The sequence below is a fragment of the Sesamum indicum genome, linkage group LG6 (assembly GCF_000512975.1).
Source record: "Sesamum indicum cultivar Zhongzhi No. 13 linkage group LG6, S_indicum_v1.0, whole genome shotgun sequence".
Taxonomy (NCBI): Eukaryota; Viridiplantae; Streptophyta; class Magnoliopsida; order Lamiales; family Pedaliaceae; genus Sesamum; species Sesamum indicum.
The window spans coordinates 22527701-22547094 of NC_026150.1; the positions used below are offsets into that span (position 1 = coordinate 22527701).

The 19394-nt window shown below is 33.0% G+C and overlaps 1 protein-coding gene and 1 long non-coding RNA gene across 9 annotated transcripts; one reads left to right on the top strand and one right to left on the bottom strand.

Moving 5' to 3' along the window:
• LOC105165517 lies at positions 1118 to 9187 on the top strand. Of its 8 annotated transcripts, none has more exons than XR_848090.2 (12): positions 1118 to 1392; positions 3186 to 3273; positions 4032 to 4083; positions 4497 to 4854; positions 5419 to 5470; positions 5593 to 5638; positions 5801 to 5882; positions 5986 to 6130; positions 6202 to 6304; positions 7470 to 7536; positions 7888 to 8519; positions 8610 to 9187. XR_848090.2 is itself a non-coding variant. In XM_020694179.1 (12 exons), exons 4-11 carry the CDS (start codon positions 4663 to 4665, stop codon positions 8449 to 8451), a joined length of 1251 nt encoding a protein of 416 aa, XP_020549838.1. In that variant the 5' UTR covers positions 1119 to 1396; positions 3186 to 3273; positions 4032 to 4083; positions 4497 to 4662; the 3' UTR covers positions 8452 to 8464; positions 8610 to 9010. The 8 variants fall into 8 exon arrangements, 7 of the variants coding, with proteins under 7 accessions (XP_020549838.1, XP_011082863.1, XP_020549840.1 ...); XM_020694179.1 differs by having other exon boundaries at positions 1119 to 1396; positions 7888 to 8464; positions 8610 to 9010; XM_011084561.2 differs by having other exon boundaries at positions 1119 to 1392; positions 7888 to 8464; positions 8610 to 9010.
• LOC110012080 lies at positions 9884 to 11495 on the bottom strand. Its single transcript, XR_002287177.1, has 2 exons — positions 11241 to 11495; positions 9884 to 11164 (listed from the first exon to the last, which is right to left on the bottom strand). It is a non-coding gene; the product is annotated as an uncharacterized LOC110012080 (long non-coding RNA).

Sequence of the window (19394 nt, forward strand, 5' to 3'; positions counted from 1 at the left end):
TCAGCCGCGGTTTTATTGGTTTCAGCAGGTGTTCTTGAAGTCCATTGAATAAATGGATGTTTAATAAACTCGTTACTTTGGAATATACCAAGTCTTCACAGAATACATCTAGTAAAACTTGTGCTATTTTATGTAGATGGCTTCCACCTCCTCCCTCTTTGTTTAAAATTAAATATTGATGGTTCGCCTTTAGGATTCAGGACCTTCGGGTTGTGGTGGGACTATAGGGTTTTGAGTTCAAATTTGTTATTGTTGTCTCAAAATATATCGGGATAAATACAAATAATACAACTGATTGTTGTGCACTTCTTAACGAAATATATGAAGGAATCGGCCCTTAGGGACTTCATTCCTTTACTCAAGGACTGTTGGTCGATCTTAACTGATTTAGTACCAGTTTGATCCACCTTTTGCTATAGGAAAGCCAACAAAGTAGCTGATATTTTGGCTCAATCAACAACTGTTTCAACTATCGTTGCAGATTTTCTTGCATTTACCTGGTTTTGTTGAAAATAATTGTAAATTCTGATAATATTTTTGTGTGCCACAGGTAAAAGACTTCCCTTTTCGTAATGGCTTATGATTGTATGTAAATGAAATAGCTTTCTTTTGCTCTAAAAAAAAAAAAAAACTAATAATTCGTGACAAACCCTATGTATATGTAAATTCTATGATACTATTTAAAATAACATATTTTTTTGTTAAATTTATAAGAAAATAATGATCACTTAATAATAAAATATAGATAATTAATTATTTATATATTTAATTGTATTTGTTATCTTGATGTATTAAAATAATGTAAAATTTTGGAATTATAACTTTGCCCTTTGTATTTAAGAATAAAAAATTAAAATTAGACAATGGGATGGAAAAAAATTATTCATTTAGTAAAAAAGATAAAAAGTTTTATAAAAACATTTTGGTTAGCTCATAAAAGAATTGGATAAAAAATTAATAAATTGAGTTAATTATTAGGTGATTGTTAAGATAAAATAATAATAATAATTTTTTAAATATTTAAAAATATTTTTAATTATATAAATTTTAGGGATGCTCCTTGTAATTTATTCATAATCTTATAATAAACATAATAAAAAACATGTAAGAAATTCTTCTAACCTTCCCCTATTTTTTTTCTCCCCTTGCTTGGTCTTCTTCCCTAAAACCTCAAAGTTCCGATTCCCTTGCTTCCCCTTGAAATTACTCTTCGAATCAAACATTTCGTCGTATGAAATATGTGAATTTGTGAAAAAATCTTCGAGATATTCTAAAGATTGGGCGATTTCTGGGGTACGTTTCAGAGATATGAACCAAAGATTTTAAAGACAGGAAGGGTGAGTTCGAGAGGGATTTTACACTGCGAACGAGAACTTCGAAAAGATTGCTCCGGTGTGTAAGTTGTTATTCGTTAGCTTGAAAGACATGGTTTGTGGAATTTGTAAACTTGCCCGTCTTGTCATTGTGCATCTTCGCTTCTTGTTGTATCTCTCCTGTTACAGTATAGTCACTATATTCATAAAAATATCGAACATTTTAATGCGAAGGATTTGATGTTTGTTCTACTCATCTCCTTTCTCTTTCTCCCGCGGAGAAATAGGAAGAATCCCTTACAGAAAGGAAAAAGGTTGATGTCTCTCTTGATTTCGCTTTGGCATTCATCATTTGTGATGATATGTTTGCTTCTTTAGTTGGGAGTGTTTTTGTTGGAGAAATCATTCTCCTTCTTAGTTAATACTGTCCGCCACAAAATGTTTCTTATGTTAGAGCGTGTTGGAGTATTGCCTGAACTGATTATGACAGTTCATTTCTTAAATATAAAATTCATAATTTAATCACAATACCGTCTACTAAGGGCGTTTTTGTAATAGTTCTGTTTATTTATTTATTTTTAATAAATTGTAGAAAAAAGTCTTAAGTTCGTTATAATGAAAGTTTGGAGTGTTTGAGACAAAAAGTGAGATTTAAGAAAAAGGTTATAGAGTTGTATGAAACATGTTAATATTTACTGTGTTATCAGTACATTGCAAAAGTTGGCAAGAGATACTTGTAACTTTTAGCTTAAATTAGTTTAATTAAGCAATTTAAAAGTATAAACTATAAATTAAAAAACGTCAAGTTTGCTACGAGCTTGCATAAGCATCCCTTAACTATCATATTAGGAGTTTATCCACACTAGTTTAAACAAATACTGCATAGCTTCATCAAGAATACCTGTTGTCAAACTGTGAAGAATACCTCATCAAGAATTAACTAATGTTGCAAGAGACTATCATATTGGGCTGGTTATGCCTTTATTTTGGTTGGCATTGCAGTCGAACAATTTTTAGTGTAAGCTTCAGATTATGTAGATTGTTTTTCAACTAAACTGCTTGATGTCATTGATTAAGATTTATATGATTTAAGGATTAACTACTCATGAGAAATGGGGATTTTGATAAATGCCGATGCCTGAAGTAACATGCAAGATGTATATGAGAGTTAAGATACCAATTTGTGACCAAGGATAAGTTAATGCCGAGCTTTGCATTAAATGACTGTAGTGTTAAGACATTACAGCATGGCCATTTCTTTGAAAAGACCAAGTGGTTTGGCAGTATATGATTAATGATAGTGTAGGAAATTCATTTCTTATGGAAGTGCATATCCTACAACAATCTTATTTACTAAAGAAATTTTTTTGATCATATTAACAATTGATATTCACATATAATTTAATTGGAAAAGGGGTTTGATCATATTTTTTCAGCCTTGCAACGTCAAGTTTCCACTATATGTATAAAATATGATGGTTATAGTCTTATCTTCTGATAGTTGTGATAACCATCTTTTCACCCTGTTTTATGACTTTGGTAAATTATAGAGGAGAAAAAAATAAAAGCTCTACTTTATAACTTCTCTAAATTTGATCAACTTAGTTTTTTCCCTTTTGCTGGTGTCAAGTTTTAATGTTTTTACCTGGTTTTTCTTTTGGTCAAGTTCTATGTCAGGATTTCATACTTGACTCCCTCTTCGTTGTATATCTTTCGTAAATTGGAATTTTCTATGTGTAGGTCTTTTGAACTTAACACTAAAAATTGCTCTATGTTTGAGTCTGATATAAAAAAACAACAACGATATAATCATTTGTTTTTTCATTTTTTATTTGACATTGGTTATTTGTATCAAATCATATTTATATGCAGGATCTCCTTGAGAAAACCAATGTTACAGATGTATCAAGAATCATTACACTAGGAGATATCAGTGTGTATATACAATAATACAACCGTGGTTTGTTTCTTCAACTAGTTGCTTTTATTTTTTGCTTTCTTTTCTCAAGTTTTATCTATTGTTCTTTAAGTGCCCCGAGAAATTCTGAAAAATCTTTGGGAATTGTATTTATGAAGGTAGACTTTGTATCTATTTTTTTCTTATCAATACTATGATTATTCATTGAGTCATATGCTCTGGTAATAAGTTATCATTTATAATGATAAGTTATTCATCTAAGTTTTATGTAATAAGGTGGAAAAACATAACACCTAAACGGAAAAAAGTTGGATAGATCTAGAAAGCAAGACAGAGGTCTATCTACGAATTGATAAATTTCTGGAGTTTGCTTTTAGAAATCAACCCAATGATTCCACAGCTTATTGTCTCGTAAAAAGAGTGCAAATCGTTATTTCAAGAATCGGAGAAATGTCAGTGATCGTTGTTTCTTCAATGGTTTTTCTAGAAACTACAAAAATTGGATTTATCGTTGAGAATCATATGAACCTATTTACTAATCTTTAAGCTAGTCTCAAATACTCTTTCTGTCTTTCATTTGGGTATTGAATTAAACTATAGGATTGCCCAGAGAATTCCCAGATTCAGGGAAATTGCTTTCTATTTGCTCAAGTGTTACTTACCTAAACTTACCCTCTTCCACTTGGTTATATCAGTGGGAAATCGATTTTCTTTCTTTTCTTGGGTGGTTAGTTGGTCACTATAGGGCAAATTTTTTCAAGACCCTGTATTTAAATGAAAAAAATGGATGGACATTGCAGAAGGCTTTGATGGTCGGGAACGCTTTGAGGAGGCTGTATTAGGGAACAAAAGGTAAAATTCAAATGAACAAGCCTCGGAATCAGTTAATAACTACAGGGAACAAAAGGCAAAGTTCTGATCTTGTTCCCTTCTTCCATCCCTCCACACAACTCAATCTCTTCTCTTCCCCTCTATCTCAGTAGACAGATATATGTATTCCACAACATAGGCACACATAGTTGTATGCATACAGTGGGGGAACTCTGCTTTATTGCTCTCTTTCTTCTTGAGAATTCCATCCTGGCTGTCTTTTTCTCCTTCCAAGATTTCATTTCAAGTTGTAGTTCCCTTGAATCCCAAATTTCTTGTCTTTTTATTGTTTGTATATTTGGTGGGACTCCCTTTTTTCTTGAGTATGATTGATGGGCCTTTGGTATTTCTCATAAATCAAATGATGGTTTTTGTCTCATTTCTGTGCTTTGCAGGATTTTTCAATGTGTACCTCTTGCAAATTTTCATCAGTCTTGTTATGCAATGGAGAAAAGTTTGTTGTTGTGGCGGTGAATTTTTTTTTTAAATTTTGAAATAGTGGAATTTTGTAGCTTTTAGAAAGAGTAAAGATCGAAAATTTTGGGGGGTGGTTTTGGTTGTATGGGGAATAAATTGGGGAGGAGGCGGCAGGTGGTGGATGAGAAGTACACTAGGCCTCAGGGATTGTACCAACACAAAGATGTGGATCAGAAGAAGCTTAGGAAGCTGATTCTAGACTCAAAGCTAGCACCTTGTTACCCTGGGGATGATGATTGTGGCTGTGATCTTGAGGAATGTCCCATTTGCTTCTTGGTTTGTCCTCTATCATTATCTTTATTTTCGTTTTCCAAATCAAAAATTTATTTCAGTTACTATGTAATCTGCGACTTCAATGAAATTGAAAGACTGCCTTGTTTGGTATATTACTACATTAGGATGAACTCGAGAGTTCTATTTTTCCTCCAAAGTAGATTGTTTCAAGAAGGATTAAAGAATATGTTTTAGCGTAGAAGAAATTGCAATGCAACAATTCTTGCAGAAGTTGGGCAAAGGCCTTTTCAACCCATTCCGCAAGAATTGCATTGTTCTACTAAAATTGCTCAATGAGAAACTGATACCCTTTGTCTTCTGACAACTTGGAGTAATTAGTGGTTTATATCTTTATTTTGACTGCACTCAGAGTGATACTTCAATTTGTTTACATAGTTTCAATTTCTAAAAAGAGAAAATTGCCTGGAAGGAACTAAGAAAAAGACGTGTTTGCTCTTGATGACCTAGAATTTGCAGTATGTTATGTGCAGCTGCAGCATGTCCGGTCTCTTTCATGCACATGCCCTTCATTTGATATCTTCCTTTCTTTGTTTTGGATGTTTTCAGTACTATCCAAGTCTTAATCGGTCAAGATGTTGCATGAAAGGCATTTGTACAGGTATGGAGTTGCTCGTTTATCTCTTAATTTTACTCATCAATTTTTTTTTCTGTTTCACATAATGAGTACTCCTGATTTGGTTTTGTGTTTCTGATTATATATTCAATGGTTTTCCCTTTTAGAGTGTTTTTTGCAGATGAAGACTCCAAATTCTACCCGGCCTACACAGTATCCTTGATTCTTCAATTTGGTTGTCCCTTTTTTATTTTGGTTGAAATGATTGTTTGTGTGTGCATCCAAATGTTTATTAATATGTATCATAAACATATTTTCATCTACATTGTGTTTGAATTGCATTATAAGTTGCCAAGTTTTGCTTAACTGTAAAAGATGTCCGTTCTGTAAAACTTCGAACTATGCTGTGGAGTATCGAGGTGTTAAGACGAAGGAGGAGAAAGGCGTGGAGCAACTTGTGAGAATGATTTGAAGTTACTATGTACTTCAATTTTTCTTCTTTCAGATGTCTTGGGCGGTATACTCACTGCAGAACTTTGCATTTTAACTTGCTGTTGCAGGAAGAACAACGAGTTATAGAAGCCAAAATAAGGATGAGGCAACAAGAACTTCAGGATGAAGAGGAAAGGATGTTGAAACGAAGAGAATTCAGTTCTTCTAGCAGTATGAGAGGACCAACTGAGGTTGATTATTGCTCGACTAGAGGTAACTGATTGAAGCTTGAATCAACAGCTAGTGCTTTCTTGCTCCTCTACTCATTGCCCTTTCATACGCAGCACCATCTTTTGCTTCTGCTATAGAAAGTGAAGAAATTGTTGGCTCACAGGAGCCTGATGCAACTCCAGCAATCAGACTGCCTCCGTGCCAAAGGCAAAATAGGTATACCATTCTTTTGTTGTCAGCTTAGCTCATCTGAAATCATTGCTATTCCAGTTTAGTTTTCTCTAGTTATATATGGATCAGGTATTCTGATGATTTGACCAGTGTTATCTCCAACATTTTGATATCTGAGGTGGTCCACTTAATACCCATGTCTGCTTATCAGATTGTTTGAAGATTTGTCTTGTACAAGATAGTCTTCAAATGAATGATATCATGAAAGAACTTTTATAGGAGCAGCATTCCCCATATAAAATTGAAAGCTCGATATTTTTGGCAAGCTGTTAGAACAGTATTGCGAAACTGGCTAAGAGAGGGTTTAAGGCATCAATTTATGCATCAGTTGCATTGTTTAAGTGCATTCCAAGAATTTACAACGTCCATTGCTCTGTAATCTCTGTTGTCTTGGCTTTTACGTAAAAGTTTTTGATCCCTGCCTCCTCCCCCTCTCAAACACACAGACCTATCCCATATGTATCCATATCACATTAAAGTTCACCATTGGGCTAAAGCAGGAAAACAAGGCTCAAGTAGTTTGTGGATCTTGAAGTGGGCTTCGGAGTCTCTCTCCCTCTCAAGTCTCATGTAAAAGGGCACGTACTTGGTAACTAGCGATCGTTAAAGTTGATAAACCTCGTTGATTTTGTTTCATCTGTGGAGCTGATGGAGAATTTTGAGGTATTCGTGAACTGCTTACACATACATGGGAGGGAAAGAAGTTGAATATGAGTTATGGGGGCCTGAATGAGAAGTAGGAGAGAGACAATTAGAAGTGTTTGCTATTTCACCTCAGTCCTTTTTCTTTCTTCGTTTTTGAGTTTTTGCTTTGGTCAAGCATTTGGATGGAACCGCTATTTTGCGAAACCTGCTTCCCCACTTTATCAGAAATGGGCTCAACGCTCAATAGAAGTTTGATAAGGCTGAATCTTACCCACGACTATCAAGCACATCCATATACCACCACCCGGACAAACACAGAAGATATCTATACGTACACTCATGCTCAGGAAATTATTTTTTCCGCATTTACATGGACTGTTAAAGATAAATGTAATAACTCTTTAGCGTTTGGTTAATGGGATCACAGTTTGGTTCCTGTAGATTTATAGATGATTAACACTGCCACATTCTTTTTACGTTGCTCTGATGCTGAATCTGAATGCAGGGAGGATGAGTTTGACCTTGATCTTGAGGACATAATGGTTATGGAAGCGATTTGGCTGTCTATTCAGGTACTTATTTGAACATGTAGATATTTCCTTATTGTCTGAGAAAGTTTGAAGCTTCTCAGCAGCTCAGCTTTGCTGACCATTTATGAATTCTGCTGATTGTCGACCTTGCTTATGGCCAAAAAGTAATAATTGTAGTTACACACAGCTTTATGCATTTCTTGTGTATCTGCAAGCTTTAGTCAAAGCTGGTGTCTCTTGAGAGGCTTTAGATCTTTGAAATAATCAAAGTCTGCTCTGGCTATCAGCATCCATATATTATCATAATATGATATTGATCTTAAATTTTCTTTACCAATTGAGTATGTAAAAAGTGCTCGACTTATTAATATGTTGCCTTGATAATTATGATAGGAAAATGGCAAATGCCAAGAACCACCCAATAGCAATGCTGCCCAATCAGAAGAATACATGGTAGAAGAGCGGAGCTCCTTAGCAGTAGCTGGCTTATCATCGTCATCTCCTTCTGGTGGACTGGCTTGCGCAATAGCTGCCCTTGCTGAACGTCAACAGATGAGTGGAGAGACATCTAATAACTATGGCGGGGATGTGTCTATATATAACATGCCCTGCTGTAGCAGGTATTCCGATCGGGACGAGCAAGAATCTGAAAATCATTTTCCTGCACAGAGTGCCGTCCCTGATAGCCCCGTGGCAATGACCGGGGATGCTGGAGAATGGATTGATCATAGATCCGAGGTGGCTGAAGTAGGAACTAGCTATGGAGGGTCTGACGAATTTGACGATGCAATAAGCCCTGCTGCACTTCCCCAGCAAGATGACAATCAGTGCAACCTTCAACCTGTCACTGGCCCAATTATTCCGGAGAGTTTTGAGGAGCAGATGATGTTGGCCATGGCTGTTTCCATTGCCGAGGCACGAGCCAGGACTAATACTCCAGGAGTTGCTTGGCACTAGCTCTTGAGATGAGGTATTGTTGAATCCTTTGTCCCACTCTCTCTCTCCATGGAAACCCGCAACAAAAAGTATGTTCTTTTCATTTAAAATGATAATTCTTGTAGTGGATAGAAATTGTTTGCTGATTGCTGTTTCCACTTCTTTGGTACCTCATGCAGAGTGCTTGTTTATGTTGAACTGCTGTTGATGGCTAGCATTAATTCCTATACCTAGGAAAAAAATATTTCATCCTCAGTAAGAGTTCCACGTTCGATTACAATTGAGGAAAAAAATATTTCATCCTCAGTAAGAGTTCCACGTTCGATTACAATTGAGGCCTCAGTAGAGTGGACAAAGTCGCATTCCACCAGTACGTGTTCTGAAGGCCTTTTTTTTCAAGCATCAGTTAGGACACAATGCTACCACCAGTTGCTCTTAATGTCAAGGATGGAAGAAAGCCGTCTCTCATTACTAGTATCAGTAAGCGGAGGGGGATGTAGATATATACATATGACTTCATTTCTAGACTCTCGTCAGTTAGGGCACAACGCCACCATCGTTTCTCTTATTACAATGTTATGGATGGAAAAATTCTCTCCGTACTCGTATCAGGTAAGCGCAAGGGAATGTATATATGATCTCATTGCTGGAATCCCCTTGTCTGAGGAAAACATCATTTCTGGACCGAATTATGTCAAATCTGTTGCTCGTATTCGATCGTTTTTGTGCTTTGCTATAGAATGCAGCCTTGAATTCCCATCTTGACTTCTTACATGCCAGTGGTTTAACTGATTCTCTATGGAATATCGAGTTGTTATGAAACAGGGAAATCGCTGGACCGTATCTCTTGTTGTTCTCCTGGTTTCATACGTATGCATGATCATTTACCAGGTCGATTTATACGTACCCTCCACCCTCAGTCGAATCAGTAGAAATACGGGTCATATTTGTTCTCATGCCATCCCTGTTATATTTTATCATATTTTCTCTAGACAGGTAAATATGCAGCGGTTTAAAATAATAATGGTTTTATCGGACAATTTTCAAGGTATATAAGAGAAGTATATATCTAAATTTTTGCTTCTTAGATCAAATAATAAAAATGTACAATTTGGATTTGTATGGAAGATATTACAACAGCTATTTCTAATTCTGGAACACCCTCTAATTTACTTCTCTTAGGCTTCATTTGCATGACGAATTTAGATCTGAAAAATGGATTTCATCTTAAATGGAGAAATTCCCTTAAAATGTTACTAAAAATAGCTTTATCCAAGCAAAAGAATATCAAATTATTTGAAAGGGTAAATAATGACCTTCCTTAAAATTTGATATAATTATGAATACTTAAAAGTTACAAATACCTCTTAAATATTTAATAAAATAATGTAGATAGAAGTATAAAATTGTCAATTTTGCTCTTACTATATCTTTTTGCTTTTTTTAAAAAGAAATTAAATTTATAAAAACATCGAATGGAGTGGATGGAAAACCTTACAAAATTATAAAAATATTATCCATTTAATCCATAAAAATAATAAAAAAATCTTACAAAATAAATAAAACTATAATTTTTAATCCACCAGGACATTTTGATCAGTTTACCACAAGAGTAGATGGAAACCTAACAGATTGGGTTAATTGTTAGATCACTATTAAAATTAGGGGGTATTAGTAATTTTTCAAACAACGAGGGGTATTCATAATTATGATAAACTTCAAGAGAAGTTATTGTAACTTACCGTATTTAAAATGTAAAAATTATGCAAACAAGTGTAGAAAATTTATTACTGTAAATTTGAAATCGTGATTTTTAAATACATAATTCTAAATGTAAGATTAATTATTATTTCAAATTTTCTGCTCATTCCACTTTCATCTCTATGCTTAATCATTCACTCTCGCATATATGAAAGAAAAGCAGCATCCCAAAAGTAGTATCACAGTCTTGCTGAGCTCAGATATGGAAAGGCAACTACCATTCTGACTTCCATTTATTTCGTATACCTATTTCATCTAAAAATTTAAATTGTTATTTATGCACAAGTATTAATTTTATTGTCGAAGTCTCCCATATAAAATTCTTTTATTTTTCTGCATAAACGACCAATAATAAAATTTGAATTCAATAACTCTTACCAAATCACGGTACATGATATAAGGGATAAATGCAAATTACCCCCTCAAATATTGGAAAAAGACCAAAAAAAACCCTAAAAAAATAAAAGGGCAAAGAACCTCCCCAACATTTTAATAAAGAAGCATATTACTCCCTCCCGTTGGCTATAGTTTATTTGCCCATTTTTGTGATTGATTTAGCTATTTTGAGTTACATAAAATCTATAAACTGCACATAATTCCACATAAACTAGATAGAATCCATAGAATAAAATTCGAGAACAAGGAGAAACGTCCTCCAATATAAAAAAATATAAAATTTGTAATATTTTCAACTTTTATATTTAGTAACTAGAGGTAAAAGTGATGATTTACAAATCAAAATAGCTAAATCAATCGAAAAAATGAGCAAATAAACTACAATGCTCAGCGAAGAGAGTAATATTCTTCTTTACTAAAAGATTGGAAAGACTTTTTGCCCTTTTATTTGTTTTAGTTTTCTTTTTATTTTTTTTTAATATTTCAGGGGTAATTTGCATTTATGCCTATAATATAAAGTTGAATGTTCATTTAATAATTAGTAGCTCTAAGCGTCACATCCAAAGCCCATACTCATCTGCCAAAAAAAGAAAAAATAAATAGTAAACAAATTCATAGAACAAATTCCCAAAATTATCAAGACACATACATACCTAATTCCTATTTGAACAATCTTGTCCAATCCAATTCAGTAGCTGTCGCAGTTGGCAAGCGGCAGCTGTCTGGGTGACGGCGCCGCCGCCACCATTGGTGGTATCAAGATCGACCAAGAGATTCAGCATCTCTTCAATTTTGATACCAACAACAGTGGTAGCTCTGCCGTTGAGTAAAGCTGCCGCCGCCCGGAGGCCGAGGCGGAGTGGATAATGGGCACATTACTTCCGGGCCGTTTATATGGACAGATGAAAAACACAACCTTAAATGATAAGGGAGTTTGGTATCAGCTGTGGTACTTTCTGTACTACTGAATTACGACACCAAAACTATGTACTACCACATATATACACATAAGAGAAAATTACAATTTCGATCAAAATAATACAGCGTTGTTGGTAATATTGGTCTCATATATTTTTTAAAAAGCCAATATTAATTCTATATTTTAAGAAAACATTGTAAAGTTAGTTCCGTTCTTGGAGTAGTAGTCTCCTACTTTAAAAGAACGTTACAAAGTTAGTCCCACATCTTAAAAAAATATTGCGATTTTTTTTATGAAATTAACGTTACAACGTTTTCTTAAAATATGGTAATAATATTAACTATTTTAAAAAGTATGAAATTAATATTACAAACCACCCAACCAAAATTGCAATTTTCTGGTACAAATAATAATGAATGTTTTGAGGGTTGAGTTGGGAAAGGAGAGGACAAGTTGATAGTAACAGTGCACTTTGTACTACATCACAAATTGCACTACCAATTTCATTATTACCACAAGTGTAGTGCATGCACTATTGGTCAAGTTCAGTGTCACAGTGTGGCCACAGATTTTTCTCAAAGATGAAAACTTTTTCTTTTTTCTTTTTTTTTCAAAAATGCTATTCTATATTAAAAAAATAAATTTAATGAATATTTCACAAAACTTAATTCAAAATAAAAATCGAAGTATTTGAAATGATTTCTAATACAGAATCATCCAAATAAATATAAATGATTTAAAATTAAAAAAAGGTATTCTGTATTAAAAAAATATAATTTAAAATAAAAGTCGAAGAATTTAAAGTCATTTCTAATAAGATCTTAGACCAGTATTCTTGGGAGGTTCTATAAACTAAATAGAAAATTCGATATATTTAATTCTCTATTTTACAAGATTTGTGAGATTAAATGTGTCGAGTTATTCTAATTTTGAGATCATTTTGAAAATTTTGTAAAGCATAGGATTAAATATACCGAAATTTTCTCAACTTTGAAACTATTTTGAAAATTTTCAAAGTAGAGTACTAAAAGCTATCGTAAGGGACTAAAAATACATTTTTGTCCAAAAAAATATGTTTAAATTTTGAAATAACAAATCAAACCCATTAGAGTTTTTCTCCTCCTCATTCTCTTTCATTTTTCCTCCTATTCTCTTTCTTTTTCTATTCCTCCTTTCCCTTTTCTCTCTTTTACGCCTGACCCCATTCTACCTTTTCTCCTCGATGGGCATATAAGATTAATTTAAAATGAATTTTCGTCAGGTTTGAATTTGTACGATTGATTAAATATATTTTTTTTATGATTTTTTATTTTTTATTTGTTTGCTAATATTGAATTTTCTATTTCTACTGCATAATTGTTTCGTTTATCAAGATATTTTTAAAGACTTGTATTATATCTTGAACTATTATGTATATAACTTCAATTATTTTGAAACTTGTTATATTTTGTTAATTAAATACTTTAGCTATTTATGTTATTAAATTATTGTGTATTTTACTTTAATTATTCCGATAATTTATTACTCTTTGTCAATGAAAGATTTTAACTATATACATTCTACCTTTTTGTTAATCTCAATATTTTATTCTTATTTATAAGTATTAAAACTACCAAACTACCCAAAGTTGCTCTTGTGATTTTATTTTGAAAGTGACAATTTTTAAAAAATTATTTTATAAAATCATCAATAATAATTTGATTTGAAAATAATTTTAAAAAAGTCGAAATCGCAGAATAATTACCCCTAATAAAAGTATTGGATTTAAATGAGGATTTTGTATTTAATTAAGTTTTCTAATTAAATTAATAAAATTTAGTTATTTTGTTTAATAATAAAACGAAACTCCTATTTAATAATTCAAAGCCATTCCAAGTACCATGGCCAAACATAACACAACTCACATCAAAAGAGCCTAGCTACCAACACCTGAGCGTAAAGGAGGACGATGTGCAGATTCCAAAGCGTGCTGTAACTGTGTGCTAGACAAAACTACATCAAGGTGGATTGATGTTACGCCGGGTCCCCGCATATCATGGGAGAACTCTTTTATTTTTTAACGGAACATATAATTTATTTATTTTTAATAAAATGTCTTAGATTACATTTTGTTCATCTCAAATTTTATTGATTATCTATCATGTGTTGTCAACATTAAAACTCGCTAACACGACATCTGAACACCTTCCAGTGCGGCACTTCATGCCCATGTACTCGCCTATCCAAACTGCCCATATTCGCCAAGACTCTCAATTCATACGTCCTTGTGAGTGTGTTCAGCCACGACTAGCTAGTTTGCCACCATGTGTCTCGCCAACAATTTCGGATGATGTCAATACATCCCTTAATGGCAAGGACCATTTTCATTCACTTCACCATTATGGGCCACTCATGTGCCCCCAACGTCCATTTCATGCCTAGCGCTCACTCATTGCATAATCGGCTCAAGCCTTCATCATGCCTGTCTATCATGTCTAAACCAGTACGGTCGCATCCTAATTTCGAGACCCATTCGTTATGCCAGCATCTCACATGGATCCCACACGGTATGCCCAATATGCCTTCTTGTCTTTCGGTTTGGCTTCTCAACTTACCCACTTCAAAGTGTTGCCCATGCTCGGCTAGAACCTAATAGCACATGTCACGAGTTGGTTCACAAAGCATTTGAGTGCCTGTCTCGATCACCCAATAAGTCTAGAGGCATTGCCCCTAATTTACTTAACGGGGCAGCCTTGCTTTCACCTAGAAGCTCTTGGCTTGCTTTTGTGCCCAACGTGGGCCCATCTAGCCCTACACTGCCCGTTCGATTTATATCTCGTTTGGAGACTCTAAACACGCATTTGAAATGCCTAGGGCTGACCCTTGGAGGCCTCGGTATGCCCTTAAAGATTGCTCATTTAGTATCTCATTGCACGTGAAGGGTTAGCTGGAGCTCACCATGCATGCTCCTTTTATAATAAGTTTAGAAGTATTTTTTCTTGTTCCAACAGTAGACATTAAAATAGTGGATGAGCGCACGTTTTTCACATCTTTCTCGTTTGGCATTCAAATCACATGCCGCTTGAACCATTGTGTAGCATTGGACTTCTATCAATACTGCAGACTTTCAATCCCATCAGATTATCCATCGTTAGGAAATTGCCCTAACAATAATTTGAAATTACTGCTCCGCCATTGCATTGCCAAACTTCAAACATCTTCATTGTTTCCTACCCAAACTGAGTCGTCAAACTTTGAAACATGGTCGAGCTGCTCCAACACTCCACTAATCTTGTCAATGAAACAACTTCAATAAAGCATTATGCTTTACTCATTAATCTCTTGCTCGCAGGCAAGGTGGCGCCTGATTGTCGGCCTATCTCTATGCTCAAATGTCCATTAAATGACTTCATGGTTGGCATATAACATCCTAATACCTCAAGAAAGTTCCCATATGGGAAATATTGCAATTCTTAATATGTAAGAATCTCTGCTCACTTACCATTTGTGCCATCCGTGCATGCTGACATCCCCTTGTCGTCTGCACGTCCTCCTTGAGTCACTGCCCGATGCTCTTGGCTAAAATGCGGTCGGTGACACCACGTCACTGCGGTTGTAAATAAGTCAAATTGAGTCTACCATGCTATTGTTCGAATTTAACTTTATCAATAATCGAACCAAACTCAAACAAGCATTAGTTAAATTGGACGTAAGTTGAGTTCGAATAATTTAATATTTTTAAATATATTTTATTATTATTTCTCATAATTAACTCAAACTCAAACTGTGCTTAAAAGTCTACCCGAACAAAAAATTTAAATTCAAATCTGATTTGGTAAAATAATAAATTGAATTTAAACAACCTTCCTATCGATTAATCTCAGTGAATATAGAATAATTTGATAATTTTTTCACCTCCGCCACCACCTTTGCCAATTGCGAATGCTGATGCAAAGGACCACCAAGTTTCCGTTGACCTACGCCACGGTGACTCCGTAACTGAGAGACAAGATGCCAAGCTAAGTCCGTTATCGGCCATATTGGCATTAGCCTTTGCAAAAATTGAGGAGAACAGAGGAAGGTGGATAGTGCATCCCTCCAAAAGCGGCAAATAAATAGGTAAATTAAAATAAGCTTCAATAAAATTTACCTTAATTATAAATACTTTTCATTATTTAAAAATTATAACTATTACTTTCAAATCATCAATACCTTAATAAATACCCTATCACAAGGAATATTTATTAAGATATTTATAATATTAAAAGAACATTTATAATTTTTCAAATAAAAATAAAATATTTATAATTATGACAAAAAAATCAATTATAATTTATCTTAAACATTTCGATCTCATTTTGCGAGACCCCAAACAAACACCGGAAAAGCCCAAGAGCCATCACCGGACTGATGCACCCCGACGTCCCTGTTTTTTTAACTCCAGAGCATATTGAAAGACGATGTTTTACTGATAAAATTAAGAGCAATTGGTGAGCCCCCAAAGAGAATTAGGGACTTCCAAAAATTGACGAACAAGACCACCAAAGTAAGGCGGAACTCGCTCGCCGTGAGGTAATGTGTGTTCGCAATCGTGGGTGTCGGCACGACCCGCCATCTCTAGTCGATCATTAGCGAGTCGACTCATCACCCCGACAGGACGGGTTGAGTCACAAAATTGTAGAACCACCCTTTAATGCTAACCAGCTTCTTTCCTCAATCCATGTCTCTGCCGATGTGGGATAGATTTCATTACCAATATTATCTTGATAAATGACTGAAATTGATAAAAGTTCATTCTTTTCCTCTGATTTTTATGTTGAAGCTGTGGTGAAAAAAAAAAGTTTAAAATATCTTATAAATTATTTTTTAGAGTTTATAAAATATTTGATTTTATTTTAGACATAAAATTTTGGCTAAATTACATTTAGACCCTTTATGAGAACTCATTCTTTACACTTGATCCCTTTTTGTTATGGTGTGGATAAAAATGCTAAAATTAGCGAAAAGAATTACATAAGTTTTCAGTTTTATCTTTCATTTAACATTCTTATTTATCTCTTTACAAGTACAAAAATATATATGAGAACGTTACTTGAGGGGCAAAATAAAAAATTTGTATAATTTTTTCTTGCTAATGTCAGTATTTTCAGTTCAAATCCTAATAGTAGGGGATTAGGTGTGAACAGGGAATTTTTGAAGGAGGTGTAAGTTTAGTTTGAAACTTTTTAGAAAAAAGTGTAATTTCATATTTTTCAGGGATTTATGTGTAATTAGTCCTAAAATTTTTAAATATTTGGATTAAATAAGATCATGGAGTTAATAAGAATTCAATAATGTTGATGTTATAATTTGCATGGTGAGACTTGAAGAAATTGTTAAGATTATGAAAATAAGTTTGAGAAATCTTTACTTTTATTAAAGGAGCTTATAAGCTTCTAACATCTTATTTTTGAATTTTATAAGCTCGTTTTCGAAATATTTTACCAAACACTTTCTGATATATTTTTTTTCTTTTTGAGGGGTAAACCACTTTCTAACATCTTGTTAATTAGGTCCAAATTTATATATTTTCAATTCAAGAATTCTCAGTCAGTCATTTGCATCAACAATAAAGTCGAGGCCCCAAAAAACTCTTAACTAGCCAAAAATTTTTGAGTTCAAATTTCAGGTACGCGGGATGTTGATCTACTATGTTACTTTGTTAGGCCAATATCTTGGGCTCATGTGTTGAAGAAATCAATCAGCCCAATTGCTGTTTTAAATTTGTAACATAGGAAGCCCAAATAGAAGCCCATATTAATGTAAATACGAGTTGGGCTGATATTCTACAAATAAAAATGCAGATATTTGACATGAAAATAAAAATTTCAAAAAGAAAAAAAAAGTTTATATGAAGTGGAAAAAATTTATATAAAAATAAGACGAGCTTATATTTTCTTTAATTGGAAAATATTAAATCCAATAAATGAATACGCCATAAAAAGCCATTCTCGACTTTATTTTGATCATAGCTAAAATTATTCTAAATGATGATAATTTCACGATCAAGATTTTATAAGTTTCTTAAGTGGTAGATAGTTGTCAATAAGACCTAATTCAATCTACAAAGTTGAGGCCCTGTGGCTTTAACATTATGTATTCGAATTCCATCAATGTGTGGAATGTTATTCTACTTTAATAGTAGTTGTCGAGTAAATAAAATTATCTAACATTGATTATTAGTATATGATCGTTATAGTTGTTTGTTGTTGTTAGATATGATATTTAATATCGATGATTATTTATTCAAAAAATAATCTAATTTATCGTTTTCACTTTAAAAAAGTAGTAAACAGCTAAAACTATTGTAAATTCAAGAACGGGTAATTTTTTTCGAACCATAAAAATCTTTTTATAGTTTGATTCTAGAAATTTCTTAAATCTTAATTTCTTTAAGCATAGAAGGAAAAGGAAAATTACTTTTTTTCTTAGAATTTACTGAATACATACTGATCTTGCCATTTAAATATAATTTTAGTTCACTAAGTATAAATAATTACCTTATTGATCATAGTATTAGAATTATCATATACTAAATAAAATTAGTCGTTATATAGATAAGTAGACCAACACCCATAGTCGAAACAAATTTTTCTTGACACTATAAGAAAATGGATTATGTCCTAAAATCTCTACATTATAAATGATTATGGTGTAAAATTTATGGTAAATTAATAATTTTTACTACGGTCGAAAAAAATCTATGTAAAATCTTAAATATTGATCATGATTAATCAATATTTGTCATTTTTTTTAAAAAAAAAACCCATATAATTTTTAGCTACGAACAATGTTTTGGTCACATATGTAGGAACAACAACTAATAACTATTATACAAGCATAGTTAATTAGCATTCAAGGTGATTTTCTATTTAATTATGAAAAATAACTGTAACAAAAAATCATATTACATGTGGTCACATAATCTCAATTTTACCAGGTACTTATACAAGATATTGTCTCGTTCCTATGAAAAATAGGCTGCGGACTCGAATTTCCAGAAAAAAGTTGGGTAAACAGATTTGATCCTCCTTCTAAAACAAAATAAATTAAAATAATATAGAAGCTTTTAATTGTAAAAATGGAGAAATAATAATTGTGTTAACGAAATAATACTTTTGATAAAACAGTGTGAAACCAAAAGATGATGTGATATGTGAATGTGAAAGAGGAGAATCGTGCATGCAATATGTCCCCTGTGAGTGCATAATTGGGGATCCTATGAGGATTTGTATAAATATTAATAATACATCTAAATTATTTTTTTAATCTTTTTTAAAATTATGATGTATTAATTTATATATATTTTTATTTATAATATATTTTAAAATAAAAAAATTATTTATTATATACACACATAAAACATAAGTAACTAGTTTGAAAATAAAATTGATATAGAGAAGCTGTTTTGATAATTATTACATAGGAAAAATTTACACCAATACGGACAAACATAAAACGGCATAAGTACATATACGGGAGTATGATAATGGACAGCGACATGAACAAACATAAAAGTAGGAATTCTACTCTTTACCTACCGAAATAATTGTTTCATTGTTATAGTATGAAGCTGTACATTGTAATTGTGAGTTGTGTAATAGTGAGATGACAACATAAGTAGTTTTACTGCTTAAAGTTGGGCAAATGTGAGAAATGAATAAACTAATGGTGATTTTCTTATCTCATATAAGTTGCATAAACTCTTTTCCATTTATATATATATTAAGCAAACTTATGGTAGGTGGACTTTGGAAGAATTACTACATGTGCGTCCGTCCGGGCTGGACATATGTGATTATATACTTTTTTTTTTTTGAAAAATTACATTTAAATCCTACAGTCTACTCATTTTCAAACTCTTCAAAAT